This window comes from Rhamphochromis sp. 'chilingali' (assembly GCF_963969265.1).
Source record: "Rhamphochromis sp. 'chilingali' genome assembly, chromosome: 20".
Classification (NCBI taxonomy): Eukaryota; Metazoa; Chordata; class Actinopteri; order Cichliformes; family Cichlidae; genus Rhamphochromis; species Rhamphochromis sp. 'chilingali'.
In genome coordinates, this window is record NC_137947.1 from 9,613,209 (window position 1) to 9,627,451 (window position 14,243).

At 45.4% G+C, this 14,243-nt stretch overlaps 1 protein-coding gene and 1 long non-coding RNA gene across 7 annotated transcripts in view; both read left to right on the forward strand.

The window, feature by feature from the left end:
* Positions 1-12,373, forward strand: part of LOC308388090 (signal-induced proliferation-associated 1-like protein 2) — an 80,774-nt gene extending 68,401 nt beyond the window's left edge. For 4 of the 6 annotated variants that reach the window (XM_080868584.1, XM_080868582.1, XM_080868585.1 and 1 more), the window contains 7 exons: positions 356-625; positions 3,877-4,015; positions 7,046-7,265; positions 8,565-8,696; positions 10,879-10,996; positions 11,130-11,205; positions 11,654-12,373. In XM_080868584.1, coding sequence (XP_080724710.1) covers positions 356-625; positions 3,877-4,015; positions 7,046-7,265; positions 8,565-8,696; positions 10,879-10,996; positions 11,130-11,205; positions 11,654-11,800 — 1,102 coding nt within the window. In that variant the 3' untranslated portion in view covers positions 11,801-12,373. Of the gene's footprint in view, positions 1-355; positions 626-3,876; positions 4,016-7,045; positions 7,266-8,564; positions 8,697-10,878; positions 10,997-11,129; positions 11,206-11,653 lie in introns of those variants that run through there. The other 2 variants (XM_080868586.1, XM_080868587.1) reach the window with 2 other exon arrangements.
* A 7-nt stretch (positions 12,374-12,380) lies between these two features.
* On the forward strand, positions 12,381-13,339 carry LOC308388092. Its single transcript, XR_013970052.1, has 2 exons — positions 12,381-13,029; positions 13,060-13,339. It is a non-coding gene; the product is annotated as an uncharacterized lncRNA (long non-coding RNA).
* The last annotated feature ends 904 nt before the right edge of the window (positions 13,340-14,243 follow it).

Below are 14,243 nucleotides of genomic sequence, written 5' to 3' on the forward strand. Positions count from 1 at the left end.
GTCTTCCTTCCTTTCTCTGTTGCCCCACAGAAACACAGTTTGAGCCTACATGTGTTCACCCTTGTAACAGGATACAAATGACAGAGAATAAGGAAAAGCGTAGCGACCCCGGCAGCATGGAGACCATTCATAAACCATTTTCCGTTTAAAGAAGTCATCCTAATAGGTCGTTTCTTTACGTCTGACATGTTTCTAGCACCATTTCTATTGCTAATGCTTGTTTATGTTTTTGTTATGATTTTGCCTCTCTTTGTTTCTCTGTTTTTAAATTCATTCATTTTGTGGTCACTTTTGAGTTATGTTATGCCTTTTTTTTTGTTTTCTGTTTCTTTTTTTCTTTCTGCTGTTTGATCAGTGGCTCACACCACTCTGGCAGTCCCCTGGCCCGTGGTGCCAGATACTGTATGTCTGCTGACTCCTCCAAGGTGTACACCATCCCCCAGACCAGCAGCTCAGGGCCAGAGCTGGTACAGGGGTCCGGGCTTGGGCCCGCCTCAGAGGCTTGTGGACAGGCACGCACACAGTCCAGTTGCAAATTCACAGTGGGCGCGAAGGCGACTGATGATGATGATGATGATGATGCCGCCCACAGCACTGAGGAACCTCCCAACATTTCAGAGTGTGGGTGAGTGTATGTGAGGGTGAAAGCAAGAAGAGCATGTGTGAGAACATCAGCAAATGTGCAAAAAAACTACAAAAACAAAGAGGTTTCAGCTCACGTGCTTCACAGCGATTTTATCACTAGCTAGTAGGCACATTTAAATAAAACACCCTTTAATCGCGCTCTTGTCAGCACATTTTTCTCTGTCTTACTGCTGCATCTCCACCTCAAACCCAACGCCACGATCAGCCTACACAGAGTGGCCTTGATTGAAGCAGACAGCCACAAAATAAATAAGCTCAGTGAAGCTGCGGACATAATACACTTGGCACATGTCACTTACGGTTTATGATCGCTCCCGTGAAGCCGCGTCCCTGTGGATCGCCAGGCTCGACCATCTCTGCTGGGAGCCAAGCATCAAGACACACACAGGAACACGCACGCAGTCGCACATGTAGTCTGAGGACGCCCATCTGCACAATAGCCTGTATCGCACAGAAGAGGAATGTATGCAATCCTCAGTCTGTGTGAGCAGTGATGACTGACTGTATCTGTCGGGTGATTAAATGGTTTTGCTGTAGAGAACAGAGAGCCATTGATGGTGAAAGCGAAACAGCTTTTACGGTGTGAGTGTAGCTGTGTGTGTGTGTCTGTCTGTGTGCACTGATTTGGAGGATGTTTGCGAGCGGGGCGTGTTTTGCAAGAGAGAGTGTGAGATTTTGCCCTGGAAGGAACCCCGTGCTCCAGCTCCCAAGTAATTTCATTTAGGCTGTGAAATTTGCTACTTACGGTTGTGTGATTGATCGCATGCACTGAAGTCATCTTCTGCCGACTTATGAAAAAGCTCCGTAATTCAGTTTACCCACCCCATTGTTTGTTTATATATTCCTACCGTTTTATTTCATCTTACATAACAGCGCCTCGTGATAAATGGCCTAATATTACTCACAGATATTGTCCTAACATAATGAAGTTTCTCTTTCCCCCCAATTCTAAAAAGTTTTCTCATTTGTTCTAACGCTGTGTGTGAGGCTGGATGTGTAACGGTGCTTCTAACTGTGGGCTCTTTCTTTCTTGCTTCTGCTTCTTGTTTCAGAGGAGCGGAAAGCTTGTTAACCTTCCTTCTCACAATGCTGTCTGAGCGTTCAAGGTACACAGTTAAGCGTGAACCCTGTGGTCCTGATCTGACACCGCCTGCTTACCCCGCACACTGCCCCGCCCTCTTTGTACCCCCACTCCTCCGGTGTCAAGTGCTGGTTCTGCCTTGTGGACCATGCTCAAAGTGGACAGCAACCAGCTGTGCATGAGTGACTGTGACATTTCCACTACAGATTCATACTGCTGTGTACTGTCCATCTAATATCTTCTCAGTCTCTCTGCTTAAATCTCTATTAGAAGTTTAATTTTAATAACCACAACCAAAGCTATCATCACAATTGCTTCCCTTTGGTTATGTTTCGTCTGGGACAGAGTATTCCCAGCTTTATACATGCATATTATAGCTATGACTCCACCTCACATTATCTGAAGGCCAATAGAAACACTTTTCTATTTGCGATTAAACTATTTGCTTCTCTATGAGTGCTGTGAACCATTTCTGCTACATTTTAGCTCGGCATATTAGCCAGCTAACCTATGAGCGTGGAGAAATATTTGAGTCAGTCCAGATACTGGAAGGCATGGTGGTGTGGCGGTTAGCAGCGTCACCTCACATCAAGAATGAGGCCCTGCGTTCAAATCCAGAGCAAACTCTTAAATAGCTGTAGGTGTAAAAATTGTCATTCTCTCTGTTAGCGGAGCGACAGACTAGCGCCCTGCCCAGGTTGTGTACCCTGTGTACCCCATGACAACCTCACATTGGCATGACAGACAATGAATTGAATGGTTGGATGGCTGGTTACATTATGTGTGGGGTCCTTAAAATTTTTCTCCACTGTTAAGAGTCTTTAGCCCAAAAGAAAAACAAAGAATCTTGTGCACCACTGCATCTATGGCTTGTCCATGATAGGAGAAACGAAAGAAGGCATCACAATATTAAGCATCAAACAGCTATTAACACTTATACTTCCTTCTCTTTTGGATCTCTCTGCTGTTTCTAACTGGACTAAGTCTAAAATAATTTTATCATCTTTTTCACAAGCTCTCAGACTTTGTATTAAAAACAGGTGGATGAAAACGTACATTCTTTCTTTTTCACTGCCCCTTGAGAAGTTAATTATATACTGTAGGCATTTAACAGATGCCAGTGCACAGCAGAGTAATATTTAACTCCAAAGATGAGGGCTTTAATGTTGTTCCAGTTTTCTCATAATTATGGCTCAATTACTTCAGGCGAAAATGGACAGGTCAAGGTAGAGTGGGAAAACAGAGGACTTTTTGCTGCAGTTTTTGGCATCAAACAACGAGTGTACAAAATTCAGTTAACTGCACTTGTTTTTCTGCCAAACACAATAGAGCAAACACGGTACATATATTTAGGAACTGTTCTCCGTGTTGCCAAAAGCTTAATACAGTGCGGCTCTCAGCAACAGTGTCTGGAGGTAGCCGTCATAACTAGGCTGTCCCATCGTCTAACCATCTAGCGAATCTCCCTGCGGCCACCTAACAGCCTGCCAACAGCACTCAGTGTGTCAAGCTCAGGCTGCTCACTTAAAGCAGAGGTCTCACAGCCACATGACTTCACCAGCCTGGTCGGGCACATCTTCCGTGCCCTGTAACCTCTCCCGTAAACTCTCCACACCCTCAGAATCATTTAAATGTTCTCAGAAAAAACCCTGCTGACAACCACACTGCTAACAAAACATGTCACCTCTTGTGGGTCCTTCTCCAGCCCTGTCTAACAGCTCTCATGTCTCCCTCTGTTGTTGTTGTTGTGAACACTCCTTTAGTTGGTGCTTTCCGCTTGTTTCTGGAAGTCATTTCTGTCCCAAACCCTTGTTTTCCCTTCTACCTCTCACAGTGCTTGGCTGGATTTTATTTGCAGCCTGTGTAATCATGGTTTTGGCACAGTGATGTGGAACAGGGTAAAATTTGGAAATAAGTTCCCTCCCTTGGTCCTTTTCCATCCCCGTTATCCTGCATTCACCTGACTAGCATGGAGCAGGGAAGCGCCTGATGTTGGCATGATAAGACGGATCCCTGTCCCTGTTCTCTAAGTAGCTGGGATTACCTCTGAACCCAAGCTGTGATGGCTCCAAGGCTGCCCCCCTTGGGATGTATTTTGTGTGACCCTAGTGATGAGCCATGCTCTTCTTTGCCCTCTGTGTCATCTACAGGCAGTTGTACGCACAAGAGGCCGCATGCCGGCTCCAGGCCACTGAGCGGGATGGAAAATCTCTGCAGAGACTCTCGAAAGAGGAATACGTTAAAATGATGCTGCCCGACAGCCCGCCAGGAGAAGACAGGAGTCGCAAGGTGAGGGCATTAATGAAACCCTAACCTCTAATTTATCATTATTATGATGTCCTGTGTAATATGCAAATAAATGTCACTTCACAATTCTGTTATTATACTGACACGATGTATCTACAAAAACCTCAGACTTCCTCCTTTTGAATAAATCCAGTGCAGAACCAGACCTGAAAATCTCTTGCTGGGAATCCAGTGAAAGCAGGACAAACATATGCTGGCACTGCTGATAGGATTCCTCCCTCTCACTCTCTCTCTGGACACAGGACCCTTTCAGTCACCACTGACTGGCACAGTGTTTGGTTAATTTAATTTCTAACAAGGGGCTGAGTTTACTCAGTCGGGATGTCATGGATTAAAGGCAGGAAGTTCCAGAGAGCACATCGATGTTTGATGTTTCTGGGTCCTGCAGTCTCTATTAATTGCATCTCGAGTTCCCTGCACCATCCCCCCCATCCATTATCTACCAGGAAGGGACTCTGGAGATGTACAAATGGGTTATTCTTGGATGCTGCTCAATTCTAATACAAATGCACTTCAGTTCCCCGGAGAAGACGGGCATGTCCTCTGTCACAGACAGGCCTCGTCCCTAACACGAAGCAGCAGTCCACTGATTCGTTTGTCTTGCCTCCAACCATCGAGCTTATGGTTTACAAAATCTGGCGCTTGCAAGACAACTAGGCAGCGTCAGCACCTGTCTCAAATGAAAGCATGCGTGTTGAGCTTGTTTGGATACACATAATATTGATGTAACTTTGCTTCCCACGAATAAAGAAAGTAGCCAGTACAAAGGTGTACTGATTGTCAGATTCACCGAGCAACAGGACCTCTGCTGTCACACTCTCCTGTCAGATTCGGTGTGATAATGTAGTGCGCGGAGCAACAATCTGGGAGGGCACGGGGCCAGGCACTCCAAAGCATATACACATATGTTCCCAATAAACACATACTGTTCTTTTCTGGGAGCAGCTTCACTGTGTTTTCAGTCATCAGCTGGCACATAAAGTCATCAAATCACAGTAATTATATGGTGCTGGAAACACGGTTGGTTTATTTCTAATTCTTATATAAAACAGTCTGAACTGATGATTTGTCAGTTAATGAAACAGATTCTATAGTAAAGGTTAACGCATGTGTCATTTCCGGTACTCGCCCGTGGCCTTTCTTTGTGTGGCTGAGCAGGTGCAGACAGATTTTCCTTGCCAGCCACAGTGTCCGCTGGGACGACCTTCTATGGACAGGCAGACCATTGTGTGGCTGACGTAAAGGAAAGGCCGTTCACAGCTTATTTGCCCACAGTGTTCCTCTTTTGAACCTCCTGTGGGAAAGAAAGAAGAACGATCTGAAAAGGTGGTTGTCCAACACATCCTCCCGAGTGGCACGTCATTGGGTCTTTGTTTGGTGCGGGCAGCGAAGGGAAAAAAAAAAAAAAAGTCGGGAAAATCAGGAAAATCTAGGTGGATGTGCCACTGCTGCTTTGACTGATAAGAGTGTTGCTGCTCTACAAAAGAATTCAAAGCCCGTACAGCCCCGAAGCAGGCTGAGACTGTTGCCAGCTGAGGTGGATTTAGGCATACTATAATAGTCAATAATCTTGCAGGTTTTATTAATACAGTATTTTCTCCAAATGTGCACAGCAGGTACAGTTAACCAGTGCCAGGATGTGTTCAGAGAGCTTGTTTTGATGTACTAAATAGATTGCTTTATAAAGAAAAACATTAAGCCCAATTGGAATTGCTTTCATTTGCCGTGACTCCATTTATGGGTGCTCTAAATCTGCGCTCTTATGCTTTATATAGGATCAGCAAATCCTGTTTTAAAGTTGTTTTGATGAGCGAGAGCCTCGGGAGTCTAATCTTGTAAAGTTGGGTGGGAAAACTTGCAATAAGAGACAACCTTGTCAAGCTAAAGCCTCTGAGGTGGTCTTTAGAGGCAGTAGATGTGCATTGCTTTGAATTCCTGTATATATTTCTCACTTTAAAGACAGACAAGATGTTTGTTAAATTCTCACCGTGGGATTTGTCTTTGAAATGGAGATGGCTGGGTGTTGGCTTTGCGGGTTTACTAGTCTAGTGTAGATTACAGCTGGGAAGCAAGGGGAGACGTTTACCCATCTGGCCAAATGCTCCGCATATCATTTGTGGCTACTTTTGATGTCACTGCTGCTGCATTTATGTTAGCTGAACAGCAACATAACGGATGGGATCTGGCTTTGTGGTTTTCTGGGTTTAAAGAGGAGATGCTCTGTCAAAACTGTGGCCAGCTGTAACACAGTGGTGTCTTTGCAGTGATATCCCATGTAATTCTCTCTCCAAAAGACATCCCCTCAGGGTGATGCTACTTTTCAAGCCCTAACAGCTTTTATAATTGTTTATTCTGACCTCATGCTCTCTTTGATCACAGCATGCATCGTTCTGATTTGGCCCCTGCTTGTCTCTGCTATATGAGCTCTCTAATTGCACTATTATACCAAAATACTGGAAGGCAGGCAAACTTCAGATGTGCAGACAAACACAAGACAGAATATTGTTTTATACTTGCTTTTTTGTTTAAGTTAAATTACCCACAATTATCCTTGTAATTGTCCAGATGTCAGTCTCACACATGTATACGACACTGTGGTTAGTTCACCCAGTTGTCTGTATCCTCCTCACCATCTTAAAGACTTCTCGACTGCCTCCTCATGTTTTTTTCCTTTCCGTCTCGCTTTGTGAAACCTGCACTCTGCTTTAGCATTAAACTCAGCGACTACTTGTTGCCACAGTGCAGTGGCTTCTGTCACCACCTCCTCCAGCCCTGTTATTCCCCGTCTTCCAGACGTTCTCCAGCTGTGCTCAATCTAACTGCATTTTCCTGAACGCATAGACTGTAAATGATTCCTGCCACCTCTCCCCCGGATGTTCCCCGTTTAGCCCACCCAGTCGCCCAATCGTGTATGCCTCCTGTGCCGAGGAAAGGCAGAGCATGGGGAATGTGCATCTAGGATTGTTTTCTTTGTTATGAGTAATGCTTGACAAATTGTTCTGATCTTCTCAGGTATCAGCAGTGGACAGCTTGTCCCCCAGACGCTCGCTGTACCGAACGCTGTCCGACGAGAGCGTGTCCAGTAACCGGAAAGGCTCGTCGTACGCCAGCTCGCACAGCTCCATGCTGGACCAAGCCATGCCTAACGACATCCTATTCAGCACCACCCCACCTTACCACAGCACGCTGCCGCCTCGCATGATCCACAACCAGGGCGCGTCCAACCTGCGGAGTAAGTACACCAACGAAACGCTCGACGGGCCGGCTCGGTGAAAAAACACACAAACAGAAGACAGGAAGGCTAATACACACTTTTCTCAGTGACGCTGCTGGATTATCAATCCTCTTCTCTGGCACCGGATAAGAGCCAGGATATCGAGACTCGTTCAAAGAGCCACTTGAGTCCTTGCTGATATCATAAGCACAACTGGTACACACTCCAGCAGCACTCCTCAATATAGTCATCTAATTGGAAATGGGTGAGGCTGCTCACTACTTGCAAGGGACCTGCCGCTCCGTCTGCATTAAGCAGACACCTGTCACTGCTGGCTAATATTCCCTGCTCCACTGTCTCCCAGCATCCACTGAATATGTATTAGCGATGAGAGGTGTGATGTCCTGCCTGCTGCTTTAGGATCTCTGACATGAACATGCCTATTTTTCCATGAGGAATGTCACAATGTCTGTCATACATAATGTTTCATTCACTCATCAGTCCCTGCCAGCCACCCCTCTCTGTCCCTCCTGTCTCATTTTCGTACCATCCCTTTTCCATCTCCCGCTGCTGTCCTTAGATAGAAAATGGCTTTTGGAAAGATGGTTTTTTTCTCTTCGGCCTCTTCTGCCTGTCAGTCTGATGGATTCCTGATTGTTTTGAAGGGTAGTTGAGAGCACAGGCTCTCCCTTTCCCGTACTGAAGCAGCCCCAATTTGGTAAACAGTGAATTACTCAAGCTCCAAGACGCTGGGTAAATTGAAAGGAGAGTGTCAGCGTCACCTCAAGCTCTCTGTGTCTCTTCTCTGCTTCTCCACTCATGCTTTTCTAAATGCCTCTCTGCAGAGTGGGAGCTTGTTTATTGCATTCTCTGTCTTTCAGGGCTGAGGGGGGGCAGGAGGGACAGAGGGGAGGGAAAGGAGTTATTGATTGAAACATGAAGACATTCACTTAGACAAGTCGTTTATCGCCCCTAAGATAGCGACTCGCGAGTGCCACACAGAGAAGGTGGTTTTAATGTGACTCTTGCCTATCATGCTGTTACACAAATCCAGAACTTGGCTTTTCAAAAGGTTCCCAACCTGCTGGAGGATTTCGCCAGATGAGCGAATATAGATTAGGCGTTTGGCAGGAGTTAGGCTAGACAAAAGCCATCCCGCTTCAAATTGTCTCTCTGGCTTCCCCCCCCTCACGTCCCCCTCCCCATTCCTTTCCCCTAACCCCTTTTGTCTGATGCAAACTGATGGGTGACTCAACGATTAGCCCTAAACTCAGGCCAGGCCTAGACACTGATCGGCGTGCCTGCCTGTCTCTGCAGATGAGTTTTGGTTCTCTGACGGCTCCTTGGCGGACAGGTCCAAGTTCAGCGACCCGGGCCTCATGCCCCTCCCTGACACTGCCTCTGGGCTGGACTGGTCTCACCTGGTCGATGCAGCACGAGCCTTCGAAGGTAACCAGCCTGGATGAAGCTGCTGGCACCTTGTGTAATCCACTTCTACTCCCCACCCCCTCCTCCTGGCTGCTTAGCATGTGTGACTGTGTGTTTTGTAATCTGCAAGTGCCCGCTTGCTTGAATGTGCAGATTTGTGTGAGCTATGTGTTTTCTTCTAGTTGCTCCTAAGTGCTTCCGGAGCTTACTTTTGGGAATCCTCCTGCTTTTTGCACCTCTACCCCAGGCCCCTTTGCAATTTCCTATTAAGAACAAAGCCATCATTTCTCAGCACTGACATGGAGCTAATCTTCCCACCATAAGGCCAGCAAGTCATCATTCGGGTTTTCAGAGTGTTGCTGCTTTTCTGTTATGGTTAAGGTTTCGTTTGTTAAGTTTGGGATGATTTATGCTCCCCTCTTGACCACCAGGTCCGAATGTGATCTTCTGAAAGAAACAGACTTTTCCATTTCGGGGGGTTTGTTGGTATTCAGCTCTGGGACGAGAAATTTAGATATGAAGCTTTCATGTAGACTTATAGGTTGTCTTCCTGTCAAAAACTTAAAGCTGATTATTCCCCCCCCCCCAATCGTACATTTAAACCACTCATTTGCATCGTAATCTCTTTTCTAATTTAAATACCTTTTTTGGACCAGTCTCATGCCGGTGTATTTCCCATTTATCACAGACCTGCGCACATGCCATGAGTATTTTTTTTTTTCTTTTTTTCCACCTTGACCCTGGACCAGTGAGCAGGCAACATAGCATGTAATCATTTGTTTGTCATAATTAACGAAGTCTTTTGTGGAGATTCTCCTTTGATGCATTTCTTGCCGCACGGCCCGCAGTCTTGTCATTTAACGAGAGACGAATCAGCAGAGTTGATGCACAGTCTGAGTGGCAGCGGCAAGGCAGTTGTCACGGCAGCCGCGCTGGCCCAGAAAAAACGCTGTGTAAACCAGGGGCCTTGTTGCCGAGCAGAAAGTGGCTCGGGGCTGCCATTGTGTCATGTATGTTTAACCAGCTTTGTTTAGAGCCAGTGGGGAAAGAGGCTGGCTTAGATGTAAAGCATTCACGACATTCATAACCCTTAGTCATGTGGATCCTGTGAGACGGCTCATTTTTATGATGCAAAAAGACAGTTTGGATTGGCTTGCACTATATAAAAAAAAAAAAAACAAACTGAAAAAATTAAAACTACTGTGCTCTCTTTGACTTTTGCAAGAAGCAGCAGATGGAAGTGAAAATAGGCTTTTTTTTTTTTTTTTTTTTTTTTTTGTAGATTTGAACAACAAAGCATGTTGGTGCAGTCGCTGAATGCTTTCGCATGCAGTGTGCAGCATAGATTCTCTTCTCTGTAATCTGTCTTTCTGTCCAGTAAGTATGAACCCCGGGTCACGCAAAAACGGCAAGCTGCTTTTCTGCACTTGTCTCCGCTTTTCCTAGAAGTCTTTAATCTTTCTGATGCAGCCATCGAATATGAAGGAAGATGTTCATTCATATGCAAATGAAGACTTGCTCTCCCGTCCCTGACTCATCTGAAAAACCAACTTTGGGCTCAGCCAGCTTTTGTCTTCGAGTGGATTAGCTTTCATTTGGGGGCTAAATTAATGGAAGGGTTTCCTTAATCTTTTTCTATGAATATGCAGAACCACCCCCCACCCCCACCCCCCCACCCCATCTTTAGCCTCAGATAAGGGCTTGAGAAAGACAGGTTTCTAAAGAAACAAGCATTAGGCCTTAAAACTGAGCAGGCCCCAAGGGTAACATGCCAAGTTTGGGTTTTCCATGGAGCTTTGACAAAGCTTAAGGGCCTGATATGGTAAAACAAGCATGACTGGTGTCCTACAGCTCCCTGGGATCCAGCCCATTATGAGCCAAACAGCTGTCAGCGGAAACTTGGAGGGGTGAGGGCACTGGAGCAACACCCCAGGGACTGACTTTATCTGTAGTAGTCTAGAAATGCTCTGTTTACTACCTTGTTCCCTGCTGTCCGGTTATAGATCTCTCAGCAAGGCAGGACTGCTTTTGCAAGTGCACTAAACCAGAGCCATCCATTCATACAAGCCATGAATGAATCGTCCCATCCACTCGGGAATGCGTGTGCAAGTGTGTTTATCTGTTCTGTTTTAGTTTAACAGATTTCCTGTTTTCGATGTCAAAGGCAGATCATGACCCATTACTTCACCTGTTCTTTTCCCAGACCAGCGCGTGGCGTCCTTCTGCACCATGACTGACATGCAGCGGGTCGAGGCTCTGCAGATCTCGAGAGAGCTGACCAGACGGGTGGTGGAGGCGGAAGGAGCGGCGCTGGGAGCAGAGTAAGCTTCACTGACACACACACACACAAGAACTAAGTGAATATTGACTGTTAGCTAAACTGTCATTATTGTTTCATTTCGTGTAAATAAATGACTCTTGGCACCGTCCTCTTCTGTGTTACCCCACAAACAGCTCCCCCTCCACACTCACTGGCAAAGTCAACCAGTTAGAGGTGATCCTGAGGCAGCTGCAGCACGACCTCAGAAAGGTGAGTCCGCGTCATCCTTTTGTCGATTATGTTTTTGTCACCTTGGTGCGCTCCTTTCGCACATTAGCAAACGACACATGTCGGTGTCCCACAGCTCAGATGAACAGACACTGAGTAATGCGTGCCCCGAGGTCTGTGTAATACAAACTCATCCACTTAATTCAATATCCCGCTTCCTTTTCTTATTGTGTCCCAGCCCAACGTTTCCCCACCTACACTAATGTGCTTAAAATGGAGAGAGGAAATGCGCTTTTATCAGAACAGAGGAAGGGCTGCTTTGCCATGTTAATGCCTCCCATTTACACCACGCTGACGAAAGACGGATGTTCTTGTAATAGCGGGGCTTTTATCAGCCTCTTTTGTATCCATTTATTTTTTGCCTCATGTGTTTCGCGTTGATTGCGTGTGTTCACGTGTGTGTGTGTGTGTGTGTGTGCCCTGTTTTCAGGAGAAAGAGGATAAGGCGATGCTACAGGAAGAGGTGCAGCACCTGAGACAGGACAACATGCGACTGCAGGAGGAGAGCCAGACCGCAGCGGCGCAGCTCAGGAAGTTCACAGAGTGGTTCTTTCACACCATCGACAAGAAACCCTAAGACACAGAGCGAGGGAGGGAGAGAGAAAGCATGATGGCCTTTATTCCTCACGGGCACCCACTCTACTCCTACTTAAGACTCCCAGATGATCCACAGGCAAACAAACTATAAAACAAACCATTACCAGCTCCCAAGAGTAATCAAGACGCTTTCAAACAACCCCATGTTTTGGAGACTATCGTGCAGTCCTGGGTGAGAAACCTGAAACCCCGATCTGGACTTTTACTTTTGGGATCGTCCTCTGTCTGAAGCGCAGGGTCGTGTCTGATTTAACTGGTGAACGAGGCTCTTGGGGAAACACCACCCCCACCTCCATCTCCAGCACTAAAGAGGAATCAAGAAAGATGACCCAGGGCCCCGCCTGTCCACGGGATCTTCTTACAGTAGAGGAATGTAAAGCTCATTTACTGTAGTGAACATATAATCTACCTACCTACGTATGTCGCATCGGTCTACTGTACTGTATACTCAGCCGTACTGTATCATACTGCACACACTGTCACACAGCTGTTTCTGTGCCGGCCGTCACGGACACAGGAAAGTATAGAGGGGCGAGGCGAGAGGGAGGAGGGGAGGAATAATGAAGTGGTACTTACTGTCTGCTTGCACCAAGAGGAATCCACATGTGGCGCTCTTGAAACGTACGGCGGGGAGGGGGGGAAATGAATGTAGCTCAACTGAGATCTTTTTTCTTTCTTTCTTCTCCTGCTTTCTGGTTTCCAAAGTCGCAAAAGTTTTGAGGTTTGCTGTTTTTCAGACTTTTTGTTTCTTTGTTTTTGTTTTGTTTCTGATGAATTCCACATTTTCCTTTCCTCTGTGTTGTAATGTAGGGTCACATGGCAGTAATTTTGATGTTTTAAAGGTGCTTTTCCCTACGCACATTTGTCACTAGTTTCCCTTCACTGTCACAATGTCCTAGCAATAACAAAGTGGTAGTTACAAAACTGTGTTTTGTTTTGGTTTTTTTATTTAAATTTTTTGTTTTTAATAAAAGAAGTTACCACAAGCGTGAAGAGTTCCTGTCGAGTCGCAGTTGTATTTGACGTGTATTTATGAAACGAGGAAGAGACTGTGCCTAAAACTCTTGGTTGTCGGTGGATTGTTTCTCCTTGCTTTTAGTCCTTTTTGTAAACACACGCCTTGTCTGTGGCTCACTGATAGGAAAAAAAAAAAATGTGTGTGTGTCAGAGAGAGAGAGGTTATGTGAGTGTGTGTGTGTGTGTGTGTGTGTGTGTGTGTGTGTGTGTGTGTGTGTGTAGTTTATCACAGGAAAATGTGTTCTTATGCAGTGGTTTCTAGAGCATTAGAGCAAGCGCCAGTGAACCACACTTACAATGCCAAATGTGTTTATTTTCTGTACATACCTGCCACAGAAGTGTCTTGTATTTAACACTATTATTTAAGCTTATTTAACCTAAAGTTGTTTATTTTATTAAAGGTATTTGTTTTGTTTTTTGTTTTTTCTCCACTAAGGAGAGATGAAGCTCTGTGTATGTTGTAAAGTGTGTAGCTTGCCGGGGCAAAAAAAAAAAAGAAAAACGACAACAAAACTATATATTTAAATATATAAATGATGATTTTGGAGATTCCAACATTTGGATGCTGCTAGATTAACAGTTTGCTGGTTTGTATGCTTTTAAAAACTGTCTCTCTCCATGAACTGTCTCATCCCTGGTGAGACATTGGGCGCTTTTTTTGTTTGTTTTTGTTTTTTTTAAATAAATGTAGTTGTAAAAATAAGTCTTTTGTGCTTCGTCAGTCTTTCTTCTCCCAGCCTCGGTACCAAAGCAGCGATTTGAGTTTTTTCAGTCTGGTTCACTGCTACTGCTGTTTGAAGTCTGTTTCAAAGAAATGGTTTCAGGAAATAAGAGAAACTTATTCAGCCTCTTGCCAGGGGTTAGATGAGAAGATGCATGCCACCTATTTACAGTCAAAGAAAGTTTTCACACGACTTTCTGCAGTCCTGTGAAAAGCTAAGCACACTGCATGACTCAGTAGTTTGCTGCCAAAGGTGCTTCTACAACAACGTGAAGTGCTCATTCTGTATGCTCGCCTGTATGACTGATGGAAGTCGCTTCAGTTCACTGAGGTTTACAGGCAGTCATGTATGCACAGCTCTCTTAAAGTCCCACCACAGCATTTCAGTCAGACTCTGGTTGGACTTCGACTAGGCCGTGCAACACCTTGATTATATTTTCTTTTTGTTTAGCCACTCTCCTGTACCTTTAGTGGTGTGCTTGGGATGATTGTGTAGAATAATTTGGTATACAGAGGAGTTTGTGGTCGACTCAATGATCGTAATGTGCATCAGTCCTGTAGCTGCAAAGTGAGTCCAAATCATCATCTTTCTACCACCATGCTTGACAGTTGGTATGAGGTGTTTTTACTGATTTGCTGCATTTGGTTTTTCCCAAACGTGGTGCTGTGCCGACATCTCTAGTTT